This window comes from Peromyscus maniculatus, chromosome 14, assembly GCF_049852395.1.
Source record: "Peromyscus maniculatus bairdii isolate BWxNUB_F1_BW_parent chromosome 14, HU_Pman_BW_mat_3.1, whole genome shotgun sequence".
NCBI classification, from domain to species: Eukaryota; Metazoa; Chordata; class Mammalia; order Rodentia; family Cricetidae; genus Peromyscus; species Peromyscus maniculatus.
The window spans coordinates 82,535,337-82,558,670 of record NC_134865.1 but is presented as its reverse complement, the minus strand read 5'-3'; the positions used below and the strand labels follow the sequence as shown (position 1 = coordinate 82,558,670).

General features: G+C 45.4%; 1 protein-coding gene across 12 annotated transcripts in view; it reads right to left on the bottom strand.

Moving 5' to 3' along the window:
* Positions 1-23,334, bottom strand: part of Ppp2r5c (protein phosphatase 2 regulatory subunit B'gamma) — a 142,753-nt gene that overhangs the window by 43,985 nt on the left and 75,434 nt on the right. For all 12 annotated transcript variants that reach the window (XM_076551394.1, XM_076551388.1, XM_076551390.1 and 9 more), the window contains one exon: positions 11,334-11,533. In XM_076551394.1, coding sequence (XP_076407509.1) covers positions 11,334-11,533 — 200 coding nt within the window. The remainder of the gene's footprint in view (positions 1-11,333; positions 11,534-23,334) is intronic.

Below are 23,334 nucleotides of genomic sequence, written 5' to 3'. Positions count from 1 at the left end.
ATAACTCATTACACAGCATTTGCACTGTACTAGATCTAAGTATCTGGAGATGACTTAAAGCGGAGGTAACTAAGAGTGGACAGGAGGACATGGTTATGCAGACACAATGCCCCTCATGTAAAGCACTTGAGCACCCCAGATGTGCAAATCCCCTTGGATACTCAGAGTTGACTGTACTCCGGGAAGCTGAGCAGAGTGGCTACTTTAATCAAGCAGACCAGGAAAATTCACACCCATGGAGCCTTGGATTCAACATCAAAAGAACCTTGCCTTGTCAGTGGAAAGTTGCTAGCCCTGGGCTAGTATGGCTCAGATCCTGCCTAATGCATCTTAAAAACAAGTACCAAAAAGGATGGAACTACCTCCATATGGATTAATTGTATCTCAAGTATATCTCAAAAAAATTAAAAGGAAAATCCTAACTATATAGGCCTCAATGGGACAAAATCCACAGTTGCACATAGCTAAAGATGACCAGACAGGTAGAAAAGCAGGGGAATACAATTTCCAGAGAGAGAGAGAACAGGCCATTCATCTGAACAGACCTGACGGATGTGGGTATCAGCAGACAATAGTACTGAGGGCATGTTGTATCCAAAAGGTGAGGTATAGACATAGAAGCTCTAGACAAAAGATGCAAATCCACCACAGAGATGATGACCACATTAGAGAGACAAGAACCACAGGGTGGAATGAACAGCTAGATACCACAGGAGAGAATGGGACCCTGAAGATAGAAAGGAATGATGAAACGAGCAGGAAACTGGGAATATCAGAAAGCAAGGAAACAGTACCGTGAGCTTGGGACACCTCCAAGAAGCCTAACATGACACTGGGATCCAACAGATGGCGGTGTCCGAGAACATAGTCCCTAAGACCAATGACAGAGCACAGTGGAGTACAGGAACAGACTAATATAGTCAAATGATGTACAACAAGGTACAAAGCTGTTCTATGGAGACTGGCAGGTTCTTTATGGGTAGAGCAGTTCAACATCCATATGCTAAAAGAGCCTGTAGTCAAACAGGCCACAGATCTAAATGCACAATGTAAACCTGTAATAAAAACATGAGGAAAACCTTTCTGAGTTCCCCTGCCATGACACCACAGTATTATCAATTAATAAATCAGAAGTGACTTCATCTAAATAAAGAACAGAATTCTTGGGTGCTAACATGTGCTGGCCCCAGAATCCATTGCAACGTGCACCAAGTTCATGAACACCTGTGTCCAAAGTTCATCTATAAACACAGCAGCTTATGGTCAAAGCTGGAAGCAAGCCAGCATCATCAACTGGGGAAGGGGTAAGCACGTTGGGTACTTACATAGTGAACAGCCAGAAGCTATAGGGAACTACGGACTCACCCAACAAGATGAATCCCAAACACTTGATTAGCAACAGGAACCAGACCCCAGTGGTCACATCAGGATGGGCCCACCTCCCTGCCGTTCTGGCAAAGACCACAGCACAGGTATGTAGAGAAATTAGAGACTATTACAGTTTCAGAAAGATACTTGCTAGGCCAGAAGCTCCTTCAAAGTTCCTGGCTCACCCCATCCCCCCTACCCCCCAGTCCTTTTAATCTCTTGGCCGTGCTCCAAGAGCAAAATGAACACCTAGCAACTCGGATGGCTTGAGGCTTGCTACAGAGACCAGACAGCCTGACATTTGCTGCCATCTTCCTGCTTGTGCCTCCCAGCACTGGGATTACAGGAGTGGGCCATCATGCCTGGCTACTACCTAACAACTCTGGATCTTATTAAACATCTAGCTTTACAGAGATATAACTCACAAGCAATTAACTACGCACATGTGACACACTGGACATGTTCCTCACAGAGTGCCTGTGAGACCACATATGACAGATAATGAACTCATTCATCATCCTCAAAGGTTTCTCAACAGTCTTCTCAAAAAACAACTCAAATGAATTAATTATGTGGTTGGAAATGGGAGACAGACAAAATAGGGGAAGGACAAAGTGAAGAAAAAGCTGAGTTAGTTTCCTTCCTTCCTTCCTTCCTTCCTTCCTTCCTTCCTTCCTTCTTAATTTGCTTCATTTGTTATAAAACAGCCATGTACTTTCTATTTAAAACCATCAAACAAGGAAAAATTTCAAAATTGTAAGAGCAGATCTCTAAAACAAATGCTGATAATTTCAAAGTTAGCTTGCTCTGTCATTCACTCTTCTTTAACCCATGCTACTGGGAGGCTGTAAAACAAAGGCAATGAAGTAAACAGGGGCCACGTGATTGAACGCTCACTTGAAGGTTTTAAACTATACTGGAAACTTCCAGGAGACCCTCCTTTTCTTCCTAGTTCTAAATGGGCTTTCCTTTCCCATTGCAGACTCTCATCACCATTACAAGTACTCCTTTCCACACCCAAACAGCAGGAACAAGAGAGAGGGGTGTCCAGGTCAACCCCCACACGGCACACCGCCTGAGTGTCCTGGGATGTGGGTGTGAAACATCACAGCTTTGTTCCAGAGTATCCTGAGGAAAAGCTGTAAGCCAACGTGTAATCCAGTATCCAACAGTGACTAAATTAACAGGGCGAGCTCTAAAATAATGGGGTAAACTCATTTTCCTGGAAACACACAGGAGTCCCACACAGGCAGTACCACCATCAGGCTACACAGATGCTTACTTTTAGTTTTTTTTTTCTTCTCTAAATTTGTGGACTTTTGATGACAATAAATGTGGTACATAATCGTTATTAAAATGTTTTACAATTATCAAAACATAGCAAAGGGGAATTTCCAAGGTCACACTATCCAAAGGCAGGTATTGCTAGCAGCTGGGACTGTACCCTTCTGGATTTATTTTTAGAGTCTACTTAAACAAGAAACCAATAACTCAGTGTCTGGTATGAGTGACACTTTGCTGTTTACTTCATGACTCATTTTCTCTTTGCTATTTTGATTTCATCCTTATGAATTTATTTCTATGTCATAGACATAAAATGACACTTCACACCACATGCTGTTAATATCCCAGTCACCACTTAACCTAATCTAACCAATTCTCTATGAAACAGTGTTACAGTTTAATGTTCTAAATACAAATAAGCAACAGAAAAGTTGGACTGTGGTATACCAGTTTGGTAATGCTTGTCTGGCATGTATGGGGCTTTAGTTCCAATCACCAGTACTGCAAAAAACAACACTCACTTCCTGGGGAGAAAAAAAAAACAACAAAAAAAAAAAACTTAAAGCCACAAAAATTAACCCCATTTCAGGTATCCAAGTCTGGGAATGAAAATGAGAAACAAGGGAGAGTTGGCTCAGTGGTTAAGAGCACTTGTTCTTGCGAAGGACCCAAGTTTAATTCCCAGCACCCACTTGGAGACTCACCGCTTCCTCGGGCACCAGACATGCATGTGGTGCACAGACATAAATGCAGGCAAAGCACATTTTTTGTTTTGGCCTCTTTTAAAAAATTTGCTTCATGATGAGGGATGATGAGTGAGTTTACTATGTATCATATATAGTCTCACAGGCACACTATGAGGAATGTGTCTATAAAATATATTTATGAATAAAATAAATATAAAAAACATTAAAAAAATTAGAAACAAAACCTAGACTAGCCCAAGAAAGGAAGACATATTTCAGTGTCACCTGGTAAATGTTCTGCAAAGCCTTGGGAGGATGGTCCCTTTCTGGCGGAGGTGACAACTTGATCACAGTGGCTATCCATCTCTCTAACACTTCCCTGTCATCAGGCGGCATGAGACTCTGAGAGCTTCTCTATGTGCAAATCAGAGGCCAACCTTGGGTGTCACTCCTCAGACGCTCTACACTTCTCCGGCTGTTGTTTGAAGACAGAGTCTGTCACTGGCCTGGAACTCACTGAGTTGGTTAGGCTGCTGCCACCAAGCTCTAGGGAGTCCTCACTTGGCTTCCCCTCCCCGGTACTACCACTACAAGTGTGCACTACCATGTCCAGCCTTTTGTTTTCCACATGGGTTGTGGGAACTGAACTCAGGTCCTGCTCACAAGGCAAGTACTTTACTGACAGTTTTGTTTTGTTTTGTTTTGTTTTCTCTCCAGTAATTTACACTTAAAGAGAATTAAGCTACTGGCCTAAAGCAACACAATTAGTGGGTGACATGACTGCTCTAGCCTCACTTTTCTGGAGCAAGATCCTCCCCAACTTCAGCGTGCTGTTTGGTGGATCATGATCACTGTACCTACTCCCTGGTTATGGTTATGGATCAAAGGCAAGCAGGAGACATGTAGGTATCGGGCCAGTTGTCTGAGGGCTAGTCTTTCCTCGGAGATTGTAAGAGCCACCACCATCTAAGGATATCTAAGAGAATAAAGCTGCACACTGAGCATGGGACATGAGGCAGAGAGAGAAAGCTGTCCCTGTGACAAGCCTGGGCTATCCTAGAAGGTCTGACAAATTCTTCTTTGAGTATTCTCAGTACTGAATTGGGCAGCTGCACCTAGAACTGGAGCTGCCGTCCTACTTGAAGTCAGAATTCCGGGGAGCAGCTCTTCTCCCTCAACATCTCCAATCAAATCCAGACCACATCTTGGTCCTACCCTAAAACCACCCACTTCTGCCCATTTCTCTCAGCTGTCCCAGCCAAGCAGCCTACCCCACTGCTTCTCTGAGATGCCTCAGCACTCATCAGTCAGCCGGCACCCAGAGCACCCCCATCCTACGTGTGCTCGGCAGGCAGCCCCCCAGGCACTGCTTCTACCAGCGGGCTTCATCAGGTTCCTGGGTCCAGACTCTAGCCTCACTCAACCCAAGCCTCTTTTTGTGACTCGGGCCTTTGGAGCACTGTCCCTGCCAGAATCAGCTCATCCTCCCAACAGTGACAGTGGTCAGGCTCCCTGTGCAGCCCTCAGCTCTCACTTGTGCCTACTGCCGTCTGGTTCTGTCTCTTAGACACGTCCAGGCAGGCTCCGGGAGAGCTGAGCCGTATTACCGTTTTTAGTGGAAGCACCCCAAGGCAGCAGGGTGCTGGAGTCCATAAGGGATGCAGTATGTGTTTCCTGATTCAGTGAGTGCATCAAGCTGTGTTCTGTTAGCGATCCAGCACAGGTGGCTGGGTAATCCCAGAGCTCCATGTGCTGTGTAGGCCCCTGAGCCAGCCAGTCTATCCAAATGGTGCTCTAGCCAAACCCTTTTCTGCCCTCAAGGTTTCCCTCCTGCATCCAAGGCTTTGTAGAAAGCAGCATCACAAGAATTCAGTGATTCAGGAGCTCGGCTTTTCTGTCAGGGAATTTACAGTCTGCAGGAGTTTGCTTTAGTTTTATATAAATTAACTCATTTGGGGTAAGGGAATTTCAAATGGCAGCACTTCTAACTGGACTTTCAGTTCCTTCAGTCTTTGGGCAGCAGACTTGACTGTAACAACAGAAGTGATGTTACTGTAGGGCCACCACTTTTATGTGGGAGCCACAGTGCCAGATGCCAGGGCCTGTCTCTTCGCCTTGGTCTTGCCACAGAAGGAGCAGGTGCACTCAGCATGTTGGATGATCTCAATCTTTTCTGCTGTTTTCTATAGAAAGGAACCATGGAAGGTCCACATTAACCAACAATAATCCTGACCATCTCAATGTATCCAGCCATGTCACTGTGACCCAGACCTGAGCCCAGAAAGGAAGCCAGAGAGTTTCTGTTAAGCATGTGGCAGGTATACCTACCAGCAACCTGGATGGCAGATGAACAGAGTGCTGCAGGGCATCCCTAGGGTCTGCTTCTGCAGGGCCCAGGGGCATCTGGGAACCGGGACCTCTGATGACGGCTACTTTGTAAGACAAGAGCTGTCCTTAACCTTTTTGGAATCAGGATCCTGCTAAGCTCCTAAAAATTACCAGGGACCCCCAAAGAGCATTTTATCATTCTATCTACTAGGCTCTATCATGTGAGACATTACCCACAAGTTAGAATAGTAATTATGCCTAAATATAAAATGTTCATGAGAAATAACTCCCCAAACCTAAAGGATTCGGCTGGAGGCGTGGCACTGTTTTCTATTTTCAATAGTTGTGATGGCTGTTCTTGTCAGCTTGACTACATCTGGAATTACCTAGAACTCAAGTGGCTAGGTACACCTGTGGGGGATTTTTCTTAATTAAATAATTTGAAGTGGGAAGACCCACTTTAAATCTGGATCTTTTGAGGTGGCAAGATCGACTTTTAATCTGGGCCACACGTTTTGGTGGCCGCCTACGTAAAGGACATGGAAGAAGAAAGTTTGCTCTTTTTGCCTGCTTGTTCTCCCTTTCCCTGGCAAGCTCATTCCTTCCCTGGCATTGCAGCCCCCTTCTTCAGGATCCTGACATATACTGAAGACCAGCTGAGACATTCAGCCTCATAAACTGAACAACTATTAGATTCTTGGACCTTCCATTGGTAGAAGGCCATTGTTGGACTAGTTGGACTACAGCCTATAAGCCATTCTAATAAATGCTTTTTTCTCTGTATATATACATCCATTCTACCAGTTCTATTCCTCTAGAGAACCCTGACTAGTACACTAGGTGTGGCTGTACAGAAAACAGCTGGGCCATCCTGCCTCACCCAGGTACTTAGTAAGAGGAAGGAACATTCAACAGCCAGGTAAATGGATGTCGTTGGTACTGCAACAAAACTGGACCAGCAGTGATTTACTACAGGTGACATGCTATGGGGACAGGACCTCATCAGGGGATGATCTACCCCTGCTTCTGGTCAAACCCAGGTGGGATACACACTCAGCGTGAATGAATCTTTTGCCTGTGAGTGATTTTGTTTATGTCATCTGGAAAACACCAGTTTGCTGAGTTCTACAGATCCTGATGACTTACCTCATCCCCATGCTACCAACCCCAAATCCCCTTGGAGGCTCTCATGTTGGCAACAAATACCATCAGGTATTTCCTGGAAAGTATAGTCTAATTTTTTTTTTTTAAAGAAAAATGCCTGCTAAATATTAAAGTTTGAATCGCAGGTTTTTGTCAATAATTTTCAGGTTCAGTTTCCATGCAAACAGTGGCAAACTCTGCACCACTCCACTGCACACCTCTCTACAGGCACTGGCTCAAGGGCCCTGTGCATCACGCAAATACCACAGCCATCTTCCTAGCTCATCAGGCAGCACTAAAAGGTCGTGATGTAATGACTGTTTCAGCCAGACCTGGAGTTTTCCGTTGATCACTGTGAATGTGTGGCTCTGAACACAGCAGTCAGTGGGCCACTGGCTTCTTGCTGTCAGATCTTGTACCCACTATTGCCCCTACATCATCAGCGCAGTGCTGACACTGTGGAAGAGCCAAAGTCTTGGTGTTACTATGGAGATGTCTGCCTTTACAGAGTTTCTGAAAGGTCTTGGCAACCAGGAATCTGTGAAGCACCGATCTGGACAAAGGTGTGAAGCCTTGAAAACTGTATGTAAAAACTGGGGCACAGATCCAAAATCTTCTTCAGAGTCTGAAACCTCCAACTCCAGAAGGTAACTCCTTACATACTGAAGACGAAGCAGTCTCACCTTTATTACCTTTGAGCATTTTAAATACACTATAACTTAGTTTTGCCACCTGCATTTTGACCATTAGAAAATGTCCATGCCTAAAAAACGGATTAACTAGATAATTTAATGGGAAATGCATATGGCTGGTTATTTTTAAAGTCTGAAATGAGGATACAATGGAGCTTTGCAATGCATGCCTAAGAACCAGGAGGCCAAGTGTCCTTTCTGCATCCTGCTTCGTCACCCCCCGCCCCTGGCTTGGAACTTAAAGTTCTTTAGTCTGCAAAGAGAAAGGGTCACACTAGCTGGTCTGTAAGGTTCTGGTTTTTAGTGAACTAACATCGTTGGTATATGAAAACACACAGCACACACGAAAAGATGTCAGACAAATGCAAATCAGAACCACAGTGAGTTGCCAGGTCCCACTCACAAGGACATTTGAACCAAACAGGCAACAAAGTGCTGGAGATGTGGAGAAACTCACACCCAAGACTGCAGACAGGAGTGTGAACTAGTGGAGCCATTCCAAAAACAGCCTGGCAGTTTTTCAAACTGTGAGCCACAGAGCACTGCACTGCTGGGTCACACCCAAGAGAGACAGGTTTGCACCAGTATGCTTCATGGCAGTTTTATATACAAAGGCTCAAGTCCAAGCTGGCATGGTGGTGCATGTCTGCAATCTCAGAGGCAGGCAGATCTATGAGTTCCAGGCTAGCCTGGTCCACATACAGAGTCTGAGGTCTGTTGCAGAATATTTGTGCACTGTGAAGATGTGTCTTTGCCAAGTTCTGACTGGTTTAATAAAGAGCTGATGGTCAATAGCTAGGCAGTAGAGGATAGGTGGGATTTCCGGGGAGAGATGAAGAGGAGGGATCTAGGCTCACAAATTTCAGCAGCAGACTCAGAACAAGTTGTATGTGCAGTACACTGAGGAGAGGTAACCAAGCTACCAGAATGTAGATAAAAAATATGGGTTAAGTTATAAGAGCTAGTGGGACAAGCCTAAAATAATGGCCAAGCTTTCATAATTAGTAAGTCTTTGTGTCGTTATTTGGAGGCTGGCAATCCAAAGACAGTCCCACAGGAAAGCTTGCTACACCAGTCAGCCAGCGCTGCATAGTGAGACCTTTTCTCAAAACAAAAGGCCACCAACTGATGAATAAATGGACAGCGGTGGCTCAGTGGTTAAGAGCACACTGGCTGCTCTTCCAGAGGACTCAGGCTTGATACCCAGTGTCTACACGACAGCTAACAATCACCTGTCATTCTAGTCTCAGGGGATGTGACATCCTCTTACGGCCTTTGAGGATACTGCACATACATGGTACACAGACATACATGTAGGCAAAACACCCATATACATACAATAAAAATAATAAAAATTAAATCTCAAAAAACAAATCTCTATGAGTGTATCTATATAATGGATATATATATATATATATAAAATTATTTGTCTAAAACAGGGAATGAAATATAAGCATAGGCTATGACATAGATTAGACTCAACCACACTTTCTGGAAATGCTTGTCATGAAAGACATGTTGCATGAGTCCGTTTCATGAAATGTCCTGGACAGCAATTTACAGAGACAGAGAGCAGGTCAAAGGTCACTCAGTTCAGGCAGTGGTGAGGGAACAGGACAAGATTTCATTTGGGGAGAAATGTTGTACCATTAGAAGTGATGAGATACATTCTATGCTAAAAACTCGAATTCCCCAGGTTGTGGGGTGGTGAGCTATAAAATAAATAACATCTTTACAGCTGTTAAGCCACACAGCACTCCAGTCAAACAGGCCAGGTTTGTACAGCTACATTGTTGTGGATTCTTTAAAGTTAGTGGAAATTAGTGTCTCTGAAAACACTAGGAAAAAAACTACACATACTCCAAAAAGAAGAAACAGAGCAGCAGGGAGCATGAGTGAAGTGCTATGTGAGAGGCCATGGTTGGCTGCCTGAATTCCAAATGTTCTCTCTGTGTCTCAGAGTACCACATACTACAGCGACATCCCACCCCACCACACTCTCTCTTTCTCCACTATACTTTTCTTTCTTGTGTCTGCTAGTTTGGTCTGAAATGTCCCCCACGGGCTCCTGTGTTTGAATACCTGTTCCCCAGCTTATGGCACTGTTTTGGGAGGGGCAGAACCTCTGAAGTGGGAGGTGTGGCTGGTAAAAATGAGTCATTGGGAGTGGGCCTTTGATAGGCACAGGCTGGCTGGAGCTCTCTTGACTTCCTGATTCATCAAGATGAACAAGTCATACCATGGACAGACTGCCAGCCACCATGACCTTTGCCACCATCAGGCAGTTTGCAACAGTGATGAGAAAGTAACTAACAGACCATCAGTCCATACGAGTACAACAACTAATAAAACAAAAATCCAATCTCCCTGTTCCCATTCTGCTCAGGAAGAACCAGACACACAGGAAGCCAGGGAAAACACACACAGGCATCTGGCAGTCTGGCAGTTCATAACTCTTTCTCTCTAGATCCTCTTGGCCACATGGGAAAAAAAGCAGAAATCATACCCTTAGCCTTGCAGCTCGGGGTTGCTTTTCTTCAGGACAATAACATTTGAAACAATGCAGATTAGTTATTTTACCATTGTCTCCCACCTAGGAGGAAAGCTTCGGGAAGGTAGAAATTGGTTCTTTCTCTGTGCCTGGCCCACAGCAGAAATTCAGGAAAAGTATGTCAAATTCTTCTAGAAGCTATCTGCTCAGCTCAAGGGAGGGCACGCTGTTCAGGAGAGGGACCAAAGTAAGGACAGAAGCAGAGATTCTAGCTAGGGAAGCTCTGCAACAGAAGAATGACCAAGCCGAGAAAGCGGTCTGCAGAGTGCTGCATGTCCCGCATGCTTCTGGTACTGCCCACTGCTCCAGTGAGACCCACTGCTCCAGTGAGACCCATGGCACCAGTGAGACCCCTTGCTCCAGTGAGACCCCCTGCTCCAGTGAGACCCACGGCTCCAGTAAGACCCCCTGCTCCAGTGAGACCCCCTGCTCCAGTGAGACCCCCTGCTCCAGTAAGGCAAGCAAGACATCAAGTCAGGCAGTCTGGAGCATATTTGGCTCAAAGGTAGGCATCTGACCCAAATAAGGCAGATTCTTCCTTCTTGGATTAAAGAGTATAAATTAGGCAATACTGCCTGCCAAGACTTCTTAAAAATAGAAATCTTCCATACTGTAACTGACTTACTAACAAATTTAATAGGTACCAAAAAACAGATATAATTTTAAAAGAAAGTTGAGTTCAATATATTCATCTTAAGTGAATGGAGGAAATAGATCTTAAATATCTGATGTAAGAACACATTTGATAATCACAGAAGAAAATGAAGCTGTACCCCGATGTGTGCCATAAAAAAGGCCCAAGAGGACTGACTATAAGATGTAACACGACAAATAAAACCATGGAAGCTGTGCATGATACTCAATACTCTTCCTTAAGACTCCCGACTGGAGGTCGGCTTCCACAGCATGTGAGCACTGGAATTAAGAAAAGACCAAGAGCTTTGCACCCTACCCTGGGCATCTGCTTTTTGCTGAGTGCTAGAATTTCCCTGTACATGGATGGGCAAGAATGTTTACTTCTAAATTACGCAAGGACGCCAACACGACTGTTACATATGCTTAAAAAAAATTAAACCAAAGACCAGAGACGATGTCACAGCAAACACAAACCGAGTTCTAGCACTTCTGCCCCGCCCGTCACAGGGTGGTGGTGACAGTTAAATGGGTGCAAACAGCCCCTCCCCCATAGGATAGACTGCATTCACTCTCCCTGGGGCAGGACAGATCTCGGGAAGCGGGGACCCCTAGCTGCGGCTGTGCTGGGAGAGCGCTGTCACTCACCATGTGGACGACCTCTGGGTAAATGGGCTCTGTGATCACATTCCTGTTGTGGGTGATATATTCAACCATCTCACTTAATGCAGCTCGCTTTACTTCCTTCCACTTCAGGTCACTCAGCGGGTCAGAAACAAAGTCAAAGAGGACACAACATTGTCGAAGCTTCTGGATGAAAAGCTTCTCTTGATCCGCAGGAGGAACATCTGAAAGGGAAGAGAGAGGACTGTCAATCACAAAGCTGCTTAACCCACAGGGCCCAGGACACACTGCTCAGCCTCCTATGTTTATTTTGAATTAACAGAGGTGCAAGACAAGAGATAGATGAGGTGAAGAGTTGTTAAATATTCTTTAAATGGTGAAGAGGGGCTGGGGGGCACCCCACAGCTGGTCACTGCTGAGGTCACAGGCTTGGTATGATTGAGAGCACCCGTCACCTTTCTGAAGGCACTCAGTGGACAAAACTTTCTGAGCAGTAACACATGCCAGACCCTGTGCTGGGCAAAACAGGCTAAGAAAAGCTGCAGACAGTGAGGACGAGTCTGGGTGATGTTACAGAGGGAGGTGTGACAGGTACGGGATGGAGGGGGCTTCTGGATGCCCAAAGACCTGCAGTAAGGGTGACCCCTTGGTGTTCTCAAAGCCCCTTCTGTTCCTCACTCTGGGTGACAGTGCTCACGATGACGGAAATACAGTCGCTGCAACAGTAACAGTGACTTATTCAGTGAGCACCTACTTCAAGATACTGACGCCTTTCATTTCATTTTTAATAAGACAACAGTGCTGTGGATATCTCTCTATATAAATAAAACACTGATGGCCAGTGACCAGACAGGAAGTATAGGTGGGACAAGGAGAGAGGAGAATTGGGGACACAGGAAAAAGGAGGGGGAGACACTGCAGCCACTGCCAGGACAAGCAACATGTAAAGACGCCGGTAAGCCACCAGCCACGTGGCAAGGTATAGATTTATAAAAATGGGTTAATTTAAGATGTAAGAATGGTTAGCAAGAAGCCTGCCACGGCCATACAGTTTATAAGTAATATAAGTGTCTGAGTGATTATTTTATATGTGGATTGTGGGTCTGCGGGGCTTGGTGGAACCTTGAGAGAAGCCCTCCAGCAACACAACAGAGATACAGAAACAGGGTTAAGCTGGGCAGTGGTGGCGCACACCTTTAATCCCAGAGCTCGGGAAGTAAAAGGCAGGCAGATTTTTTTGAGTTGGAGCCCAGCCTGGTCTACAGAGCAAGTTCCACGAGAGGCCCCAAAACTACATAGAGAAACCCTGTCTCAAAAAACAAAAACAAAAACAAACACCTCCCCCCCCAACCCAGAAACAGGGTTAAAGGATCACCGTTTGGTGGTGGGAAAGGAAGCTTAACTGGATTAACTGGATTCAAACAGCTCCACATGACAGTCCAGTATCCTGACAAGTTTAGAAAACTTTTTTTTTGTTTTGTTTTTTTGAGACAGGGTTTCTCAGTGTAGTTTTGGTGCATGTCCTGGATCTCGCTCTGTAGACCAGGCTGGCCTCGAACTCACAGAGACCCGCCTAGCTCTGCTTCCCAAGCGCTGGGATTAAAGGTGCGTGCGTTGCCACCACCACCCGGCAGTTTAGAAAACTATTACCCACTAGTGTGAGGCTGATGGCCAGTGGTGGTGATGATGGTGGGACACATTCACACACACACACACACACACACACACACACACACACACACACACACACACACAACCACCCAAAGACTGGCCAAATATCTTAGAGCATCTGTTTACCTCCACCAGTCAGTATTTCCCGAGTGATTAGTAAATGGTACTATGATACTGTTCAAGAGCCTATCACTCCAAGTGCGCAGGAGACCATTGGATTTTTATGGAATAAAATGCGCCTGTAACTCACTTGTTTCAAACTACTCATGCAGATTAACCCCTTAACAGACTATTCACTTAATAAGTTCTGGTAAAATGTCCATAATTCTCTTCAAGGGCCTCTCAAGACCACACCTTTCTACATCCAAGCAAACAATCACAGGGCCACAGGCTGGTGTAGAGTAGAAAGATATACATAAGGAGAACGCAGTCATCCACCAGTAAACCAGACATTAGAGACTCCCCAAACACAAAATTATGTCATCCTTCTCTCTAAAGTTCTGTTTTGGAAAATATATCAATTTTCATAAAACTATTAACTCCCCCCCCAACACACATAAAATAGCTTCATTACTATTTTTTTTTTTTTAAAGATAGGTTCTTGGTACATAGCCATGGTTGGCCTAGAATTCGATGTAGACCAGGCTGGCCTCAAACTTGCAGTGACCCTTCTGCCTTTGCCTCTCAAGTGCTGGGTACACAGGTATGAGCCTGTAATTCATTACATTTTAAAATGATTTATAAAACCGTTAACATTTTTCTTTTTGAGTTATTCCCCCTCTGGTGTAATTTCAAGTGTAGTCATAATAATAGATGAACTTGCATAAGTTCTTTAGGTGAATGTGAGGCATCCTGGGGGTACCTTCCCCCACCAGCCTTCCCCAGCAAGTGTCCCTAAACACATGCTGCTCTGCCTTCCTTCTGCTCGCGCCTATCTAGGAGCCCACGGCCCTTCTCTCCATTCCTCTTGCACCACCCCTCCCGTCAGCTTCCTGATCAGGTCCTCTGCAAGCCCTTTCTTGCTTCCTAGTGGACAAGACAAGGCTCTGCTGAGTCACTTCCCACCTGGATGCCAAGTGACAGCAGGCGCCTTCTGACGATGGCTTTTATTTATCTGAATCCTTAATGGCTAACACCAGCGAGAAGAGGCGTGCAGGCACTACTACATGAATTCCATAACCCATTTCAAACCATGCAGAGACAAAAAGCACTGAAGCAGGGTGAGGAGGCTGGGACGTACTGCTAAAAGACACCTGTGAGGTCATGGGCGTCACCACATCACATTATACATACAAAGCCCACTAGCCATCTGAACACCCACTGCTTTTCATGAAAAGGGCTTGCTTTCCAAACTATCTTCTTACCAGCCTTTGATCTGCATTGACTCTACACCTTTGTTCACATTCCAACTTGCCAGAATGCCTTAAGTAAACTTGTACTTGTCAGAGCTTGTCTATCTAGATTCTGTCTGTGGCTTGTTCATTTTCTCAGCACTATAGAGAACTAGAAAGTCTACAGTTAAGCAGGGCGGTGGTGGCGCACACCTTTAATCCCAGCACTGGGGAGGCTGAGACAGGCAGATCTCTGTGATTTTGAGGTAAGCCAGTCTACAGAGTAAGTTCCAGGACAGCCAGGGCCACAAAGGGAAGCTCTGTCTTGGAGAAAAAAAAAAGCCCACAAGTTTGTCCCATGAGTTACTTGGTACCTTTATTCAAGTCCTACTCACTGCCTGGCTTCTACCCAGTGGTTAGTGAAGTCCCTTAAGACCTCCTACCAGCAAGGAGGCCGGCCATGGTGGTGCACACGTTTAGTCCTGGAGGAGGCAGGTGGATTTGTGAGCTCTAGAGTTTAGCTTGGTCTACATAATGAATTCTGGGCAGCAAACACTACACAGTGAGCCATATCTTAAAATATAAATTAACTAAAATAAGGACTAGAGGTTTGGCTCAGTGTTTAAGAGCATTTGTGTCTCTTGCATGAGATCAAAGTTTGATTCCTAGCACATACATGGCAGCTCACAACCATCTGTATCTAGTTCCAGAGGATCTGAAGGGCACAAGGCATGTATGTGGTGCACATACATATGTGCAGGCAAACACACACATAAATAATAAATGAACCTAAAAAAACTTTTGAAAACAAAACATTTCATTTGGTTATTATTTTTAAAAACCAATAGCAATAAAATGTGCACTTAAAATAATGCATTTACACCCTGTCAAATATTTCCATGTTTTAAAAATGCAAGTTAACTTCGGTCTTCCTGGTCAGTGTATTTTTTTTAAAACCCCCTTTTCTGCACAAGAAGACAGATGGGTGGAGATGCTGAGGACCATGCTTCATCCTGGTTACCTCAAACACCTCCCATGTGCACCAGTAATTTCAGCATGCCTTGTTTTCATCAGTTCATTATGACTGTGAAGCAATTCCCAGGTACTGCAGGCTAAGTCCTCAATGATGCTCGGGTGTGACCCATACAGACACAGGCATACAGTGCCTGTAGGGTAGAAAGAGAAGAAAGACACCAGCTCTGGGCCTTAGAAACAAAAGAGATAGTGGGGTTAAAAAGGATCAGTTTTTCCGCTCTTCTCCCGCCATGGTGCCTATGAAAAAGCTTGTGGGGAAGGGGGTGAAGGGGGAAAGCCGGTTTTGAAGTTCACCCTGACTGCACCCACCCTGTAGAAGATGGAATCATGGATGCTGCCATTTTGAGCAGTTCCTCCTCCAGGAGAAAATCAAGGTGAATGGGAAAGTTGGGAATCTTGGCAGAGGGGTTGTGATCATTGAATGGAGCAAGATCAAGATCACCATCATCTCCAAGATGCCTTTCTCCAAAAGGTATTTGAAACATCTCACCAAAAAATATTTGAAGCCAGTTGGTGGTGGTGCAATCCATAATCCTAGCACTTAGGAGGCAGAGGCAGGTGGATCTCTGTGAAGTCAGGGCCAGCCTGGTCTACAAAGCTAGTCCCAGGACAGCCAGGACTACACAGTGAAACCCTGCTCTGAAGAACAGTCTCTGAGACTGGCTGCGTGTTGTTGCCAACAGAAAAGGAGCTATGAGCTGCATTACTTCCAGATTAACCAGGATGAAGAGGAGGATTAAGACACACGGGTCTGGAATGTTTTGTATTAATTCATAAATAAAATTTAAAAACAACAACAAAAAAGATCAGTCTTTTAAAAGCCCATCTTCCAAGTGTTGAAGCTCACACTCACAAAAGCCCACAGTGGTCTTCAGGTCTCTAGCTTACATTGGCCTATCGTCAAGACAGCTGGAATATAAGCCTCCATTGTGTTTGTGTGTTGGAATAAATGTATCTCAGGACACCGAGGCGGGAGGATTGCTTCACATTTAAGGTCAGCCTGGGCTACACAATGAGTTCCAGGCTAGGCCGGGCCACAAAATGAGACTCTGCCTCAAATATAAATCAATCAATCAATCAATCAAAGCCCATCTACTGCAACACTAGTGTCCAACCAAACTTGGAAGTACAGTAGGTACATTTGCAGCTTTATAAACCACCTGGTGAAGGACAGACAGCGAGGAGAGGCAATCCTGACACTGCATGGCATCAGTGTGCCAGAAGGAGAGAGCCATCATTCCAGGGATGGGGGCTAATCACCAGCGGCTGCTCAAAACACACTAGTGGGATACAAGAAGCAAACAGAAATGTCTTCTAGAAACTGAGATGCACTCACAAGCATGGATGCCTTGATGGATCCAGGCTATCTTGATCATAAGGAGGGAGCTGGGGGCCAGGAGACCACTGTGGGGGCAGTGAAGAACACTGCAGGCATTTTTGAGTCCTGAGTGGTCATCTTAATGACCTTTTCTACCAAGCGAGGGTAGCACACCCCCGCAATCTCAGCATTCAGGAAGCAGAGACAGAAGGACAGAGGCCAGTCTGGTCCTCATGGGCAATTCCAGGCCCTAGTGTCTGTACAGACAGGGCTCTCTTTTGCCAGCACTGCCCCCCCCCCCCGCCCCCCACTGTACCATTGCTGTAGTTAGGAATCCTTCACCTGTTTCCCTTCATGGCTGGACCATTCATTAACATTTACTTGCCCCATACAGGTTTGGAGAATGTGTAAGTTTTCAATATTGAGTAGTCTTGTACAGGAAAATGAACTATCCCTCTAACTACTCAAGTTCTCTTTAAATTTTTCATTAAAATGTATTAAACATTATTTTATTTTATTTGGTTTCTTGAGATTTGCTATGCTCTGATGCTACTGAAGATGATATTCCCCAAAAGACTAATTTCAGACTACTGTTGCAATACAGAAAAAAAGCCATCTGTAACAATGCTTAGCTAATGAATTCTGACCCTGTTTCTGGAAATACTCCTTTCTTTCTTTCTTTTCTTTTCTTTTTTTTTTTTTTTTTTTGGTTTTTCGAGACAGGGTTTCTCTGTGTAGCTTTGCGCCTTTCCTGGAACTCACTTGGTAGCCCAGGCTGGCCTGGAACTCACAGAGATCTGCCTGCCTCTGCCTCCCGAGTGCTGGGATTAAAGGCGTGTGCCACCACCGCCCGGCATGGAAATACTCCTTTCAATGTGCAAGCCTAGGCACAGTGTCTGTGCTAGCCAGGACCTCCAAGTAGAGGCCCCTTTCCCTTCTCTCCAGCTTGGAGGTCATCATGGAACCCACTGTTGTTCTAGGAGGACGAGTAAGAAACCCACCCGTGTATTCAAAGTTACATTAATCTACTTCCTAACCGCTGTGTGTGGGCCTGGGTCGGGCAGAATCTACATGTACAGGGTGGGAGGAGCTGCTGCTCCAGAAGCAGGACTTTTTGTGAAGCTTCATTAGATAGCTGAACTGTGTGTGGCCACTGGGGGCAGAGGGATGGACCCTGGAGTCACAGCAGCACTGGACTGAAGGACAGAGTAAGTCAGCCTTTCAACACAGGACACACTATGTCAGCTAGGACATGGGGCCCAGGAAATAGAGACAGAAAGAAAGGAAGAAGTTAGATCACATTACACTCAAAACTCAAATAAACTGGAGGGTCATAGACACAGATCTAAAAGGCAAGAGTCTAGTGCCTTTATAAAAATAGTATTATGCTGGTTACTCTTTGTCAACTTGATGTAAGCTTGGGTCATCTAAGAAGAGGGAACCTTAACTGAGAAAAATGCTTCCATCAGACTGGCTTGCAGGCAAATCTGTGGGGGCATTTTCTTGATTAATGGTTGATATGGGGAGGGCTCAGCCTACTGTGAGCAGTACCACCCCTGAGACAGGTGGTCCTGAGTTGTTGAGCAAGCCATGGGGAGGCAAGCCAGTAAGCAGCATTCTTCCATGGCTTCTGCCTCAGTTCCTGTCCTGATTTCTCATGATGGACTGTGATGTGGACATGTAAACCAAATTAATCTTTTCTTCCCCAACTTGTTTTGTTCATAGTGTTTTATCATAGCATTAGAGAGAAAACTAAGACAACTATAGAAGCGTTTCTTAAAAGAATAGCCAGATAGGTCTTTATTCCTACCACTTGGGAAGTAGAGGCAATGGATGTCTGGGAGTTCAAGGCCAGCCTGGTCTACAGAGCAAGTTCCAGGTGAGCCAGGGCTACACATGAGGTTATGTCTCAAAATATGTGTATAAATAAAATAAAACAGAAGGGAAAGAATCAGAGGACTTTAGACACAAAACCTAGTAATCACTAAAGAATTCATCAAGGAAACCACAGTAAAACCAAAACCTTTTCTTTATCACCCCAAGAAGCTGGGTCTGTGGTTACATGTTTGTAATCCCAGCACTCTGGAGACAGACAGGAGAACCACAAATTTAAGGCCAGCTTGGGCTATACAACAAATTTGTAGGTCAGTGTAGGCAATATAGCAAGACTGTTTTAAAAACCCAAACAAACAAAAATACAAGCAGACACTACCAGCTATCCAAGAGTTGGCAGGCACTCAGCAGCAGGGGAGGGGCAGAGCTGCAGCCAGCATTCACAGCCAGCTCTTCTGGGCTGTAGGGCTTTAGGCACTGACGAGTGCTGTGCAAGACACTGGTGACGTCAGCATCTATGTACCACAACACACACAAGAGAATGTCCAACAGTGCTGTTCTAAGAGCTCACGTCCAGTGGAGGGTCCGACGGGTACCTGTAGCATTTGTACCGTTCTACAAGGATGGGAGCGCACGAAACACAGCCAGACAGATGCGGATGCATGAACAAAATCCTAGCATGCATGCAGCAACAAAAGGAGTTACTTTAACTTCACTTGGCACACCTGACTCTGAAGGACCTGGAGAGGCCTTTGGATGTCTGGCTAGGGTGGCAGTTTCATGGGTTTCTGGGTTATTTTTTTTTGGAGGGGGTTCTGTTTTATAACTATTCATTGCACTTTACATTCATTAGCTGCTTCTGTATGAAACTTGTATTTTAAGTGAAAAGAATTAAGTATACATGTATTTGAAGCATACTAAAAACAAATAGCAGGGCAGGAGAGATGGCGCAGTAACTGAGGTCGTGTACCACCCTTGCAGAGAACTTGAATTCGGTCTCCAGCACCCATATCCGCGATCACAGCTGTCTGTAACTCCAGCTTCAGGGATCCAATGCCCTGTTCTGGCCTCCATGGTGCACTCTATGTGGCTTCATGGGTTTATCTTTTTTGAAAAAATTATACGATCAAGATAAAGACCTGAGTGACTTTGGATTTTTTTTTTCTATTTACACAATGGTCTTGTCTCTCATTCTGCCTGAAATCACACATATACACGTCATGTATACAAACACTAAATAAAATGGAACATTTTAAAATTGTGACTCAGTATGTCCACTGATCTAAAACATGCGCATGACCCAACAATGGTATAAGAAACAGGGCCTCAACAGGCCCTGAACAGCAGGACCGGCTGCATCTTAAGGAGCGGATGTAAAAACAGCTCCAGGAGGGGCTCAGCAAGCTCAGTGGTAAAGCACTTGACTAACAAGTTGAGGACTGGTGTTCTATTCTCAGTGCTGTAAATAAATGAAGACTACTAAACTCAATATGCAAATACAGGCACTGTGCTGGGACTGATGATAGATTACAGCACTCAATCTAAAAGAAAAACAATTAAAACCACATGCGAGTGAGGGTCCTACTGTAGAGACCTGAGGAAGCACCATGGGGATTCAGGGGGGAGGTGATCCACTACAGACCGGGGGTGGTGTGACCCACAGGAGCTAATTCATTATGATGGAGGTGGAGGGTGATCTATTATGGTCTGGATATGAAGTAGCTCCACCAAAAGCTCTCAAGTTGGGGGCCTGTCCTTTGGCTATTTTGGGAGGTTCTGGAAACTTTAGGAGGTGGGACCTAGCTGGAGGAAGCATGCCATTGGTCCTTGTGCATTATCTGGCCCTGGCTCATTCCTGTATGCCTCCTTTCTGTTTCCTGCGTGCTGTAAGGCAATAAACATCCTCAACACGTTCCCACCACCAGGATATTCTGACCAAATTTGCAGAACTAAGCAAGCACGGACTCGAGCACTGAACCTGTACAAGCCCAAACAAACGCTCCCGCAAGTTGTTCTTGTCAGGTGTTCGGCCACAGTGAGGAAAAGTAATTAGTACACGGTCTACTTTGTGGTCAGAAAAGAGGAATGAGGGTTCAGGAGGAACAGAAGCCACAGCTGGGGAGCTGTCTTGGAACTGTGGGATGCTTCAGCTATGCTAGATGGAGAAGACAAGCTAAGGTACCCACTGTTCAAAGTGCAGGACTTAAGGCTGAGCGACAAACTGTCGAGTTCACTTGGAAAACCAATGTTCCTCAACAAGGCACTGTCGTGACTGAAGATGACTCCTACTGCAGGGTACGGTCCCTGAGTTCACAGGGTACTCAATGGAATGCACAGAGCAGGGGCTCTGCTGCAGGGTACGGTCCCTGAGTTCACAGGGTACTCAATGGAATGCACAGAGCAGGGGCTCTGCTGCAGGGTACGGTCCCTGAGTTCACAGGGTACTCAATGGAATGCACAGAGCAGGGGCTCTGCTGCAGGGTACGGTCCCTGAGTTCACAGGGTACTCAATGGAATGCACAGAGCAGGGGCTCTGCTGCAGGGTACGGTTCCTGAGTTCACAGGGTACTCAATGGAATGCACAGAGCAGGGGCTCTGCTGCAGGTATGGTTCCTGAGTTCACAGGGTACTCAATGGAATGCACAGAGCAGGGGCTCTGCTGCAGGGTACGGTTCCCGAGTTCACAGGGTACTCAATGGAATGCACAGAGCAGGGGCTCTGCTGGAGGGTGTGGTTCCTGAGTTCACAGGGTACTCAATGGAATGCACAGAGCGGGGGCTCTGCTGCACTCACCATCTCATCCCTAGGATCTACACTGGTCTCTCACATCTGCTGGAACAGATCAATCCGAGTGGGACAGACTAAGGTAATTCAACTGAGAGGCATCACACTTTCAAATGCATTTACATCACAATAACACTACATGCAGAGTAGAGCACAAAGTCCATGTGAACCTTAAGAAAGCGGAGGGCCTCAGGGCACCACCTGTTCTTGACATGTTTACCCCTCCCTTGGGGTCACTGCAGCCAGGGCTCTGTACAGAAAGATCTCAGGACTGTGGGAAGATGGACTCGAACCAGAGAGGCTTTGTATGCAGATGAGTGCTGCAACTTGATCTGGGGACAAGATCTCCTCGGAAGAGATACTGAGTCAGGAGGCCAGAGCAGGAAGACCTACTTTAGCAGAGAGAAGGCCAAGGCATAGCCTGTGCCTTGCTCTGTTCCTGGGAGTATTGGCCTGGCAGGCTGTCATCTGTGGTGACAATGATCTCTTTTGTTATTTTTTGAGGTTCTAGGGATAGAACTGGAGGTCTCATGAAAGCTGTACCCCCAGCTCTATGAATCCAAACTCACCCTATGAAAGTATCATAAGCTAACGTAAATTTATGTACATGATGTGACATGACCTCTTGAAACAGGCACCAAGCATCAGCTCCCTACTTGGGCCCACATGCAGAACCAAAGCCTGACACTTGGCCTTCGCTTAGTGTCTGTTTGTCTCCTTTATTTTGGCTGAAGGCACAGAGACAAGCCATTGTCCTTAACCTCCTCTCTAGAGCGAGGTCTAATTCCCAGAAGAATAAAACCTTGAGGGCAGGCCTGCCCCCACCTCCACCGAAGTTGAGGGTAGACCCATGAAGGTGAAGATGCATCCTGGAGCAGAGGTGACCATGTGCAGAAACCAGACTGATCCCTTCAAGTGATGACAGGGACAGAACTTCTTCAGACCACCTTGCAGAACCAGAACCAGACCTTGGACAGGACTGCCTGACTGGACAGACCTCTAGTCACTTGCCCCAATTCTTCCTTTGTTGACTGATTCTCATGTCAATACCCCTAAACACAGACATGGGGGTCACTAGATCCCTTTTCCACTGTGGCCAACCCAAGCTTGTTGGGGCTACTGGAGCCCTAAAAACACTGTTCACAACTTTAGCACACACAGTACTCAAAACCACTAGGCAATGATAGTGATTTGTTCTAGTTTTGTTTCTCTTGCCATGATAACATAGGATAACAAAGATCAATTTAGAGGAGAAAGGGTTTATTTGGTTTATAATTCTAGGTTATAATCGTGTAGAAGTCAGAGCAAGAAGTTGAGCAGCTAGCCATATCCACGTCAAGAGCAGAGAGAAAGAATGTGGACACGCCTATTCTTTTAAGACCCCTCTCTACACTTACAGACCAGGATGCCCTGCATAGAGAAAGGTGCCACCCACGGTGAGCTGGGTCCTCTTTCCTCAATGAACATCGTAAACAAGCCCACACATAGGCACACTACAGGCCAACCTGATCTACACAGTCCCTCCCCGAGACTCTCAGGTGATTCTAGACTGTGTCAAGCTAACAATTAAAAATAAGCACCACACGATTATTTTTGGTAGTGCTAAGGATAGGACTCAGGTCCTTGTACACACTAGGCAAATGTTCAATCATTGAGCAACACCCTCAGTCTCCAAGAGCTAGTAACAGAATTCCCTCAAACTGTGGTAAATTTGATGATTTCTCAAATTCACAATAAGTCTTTCTTAATTTCAAAGTGCAAGTCTCTTCTTTTGCCCATTCTAATGTGTATATTTCCCATATTAACACCCCCAAAACCATGCTACATCTTTTTCTTTCTCTAAGAAATAGTTGGACTCTGTGCTAGCCTGACCAAGTAGCTGGTTTCACTATATGCTGCCTCCACGTTGGTGTCTAAATTGGCATATTCCATTTCATTTTTCATCTCAGTTTCTATCTCACTTCATGTTACCTGAACTATTTTCTATAAGGACTGAGTAACTACCTAGTACTAAGAAACAGGCAGACACTGAAGAATGATCACTATCGTAAGA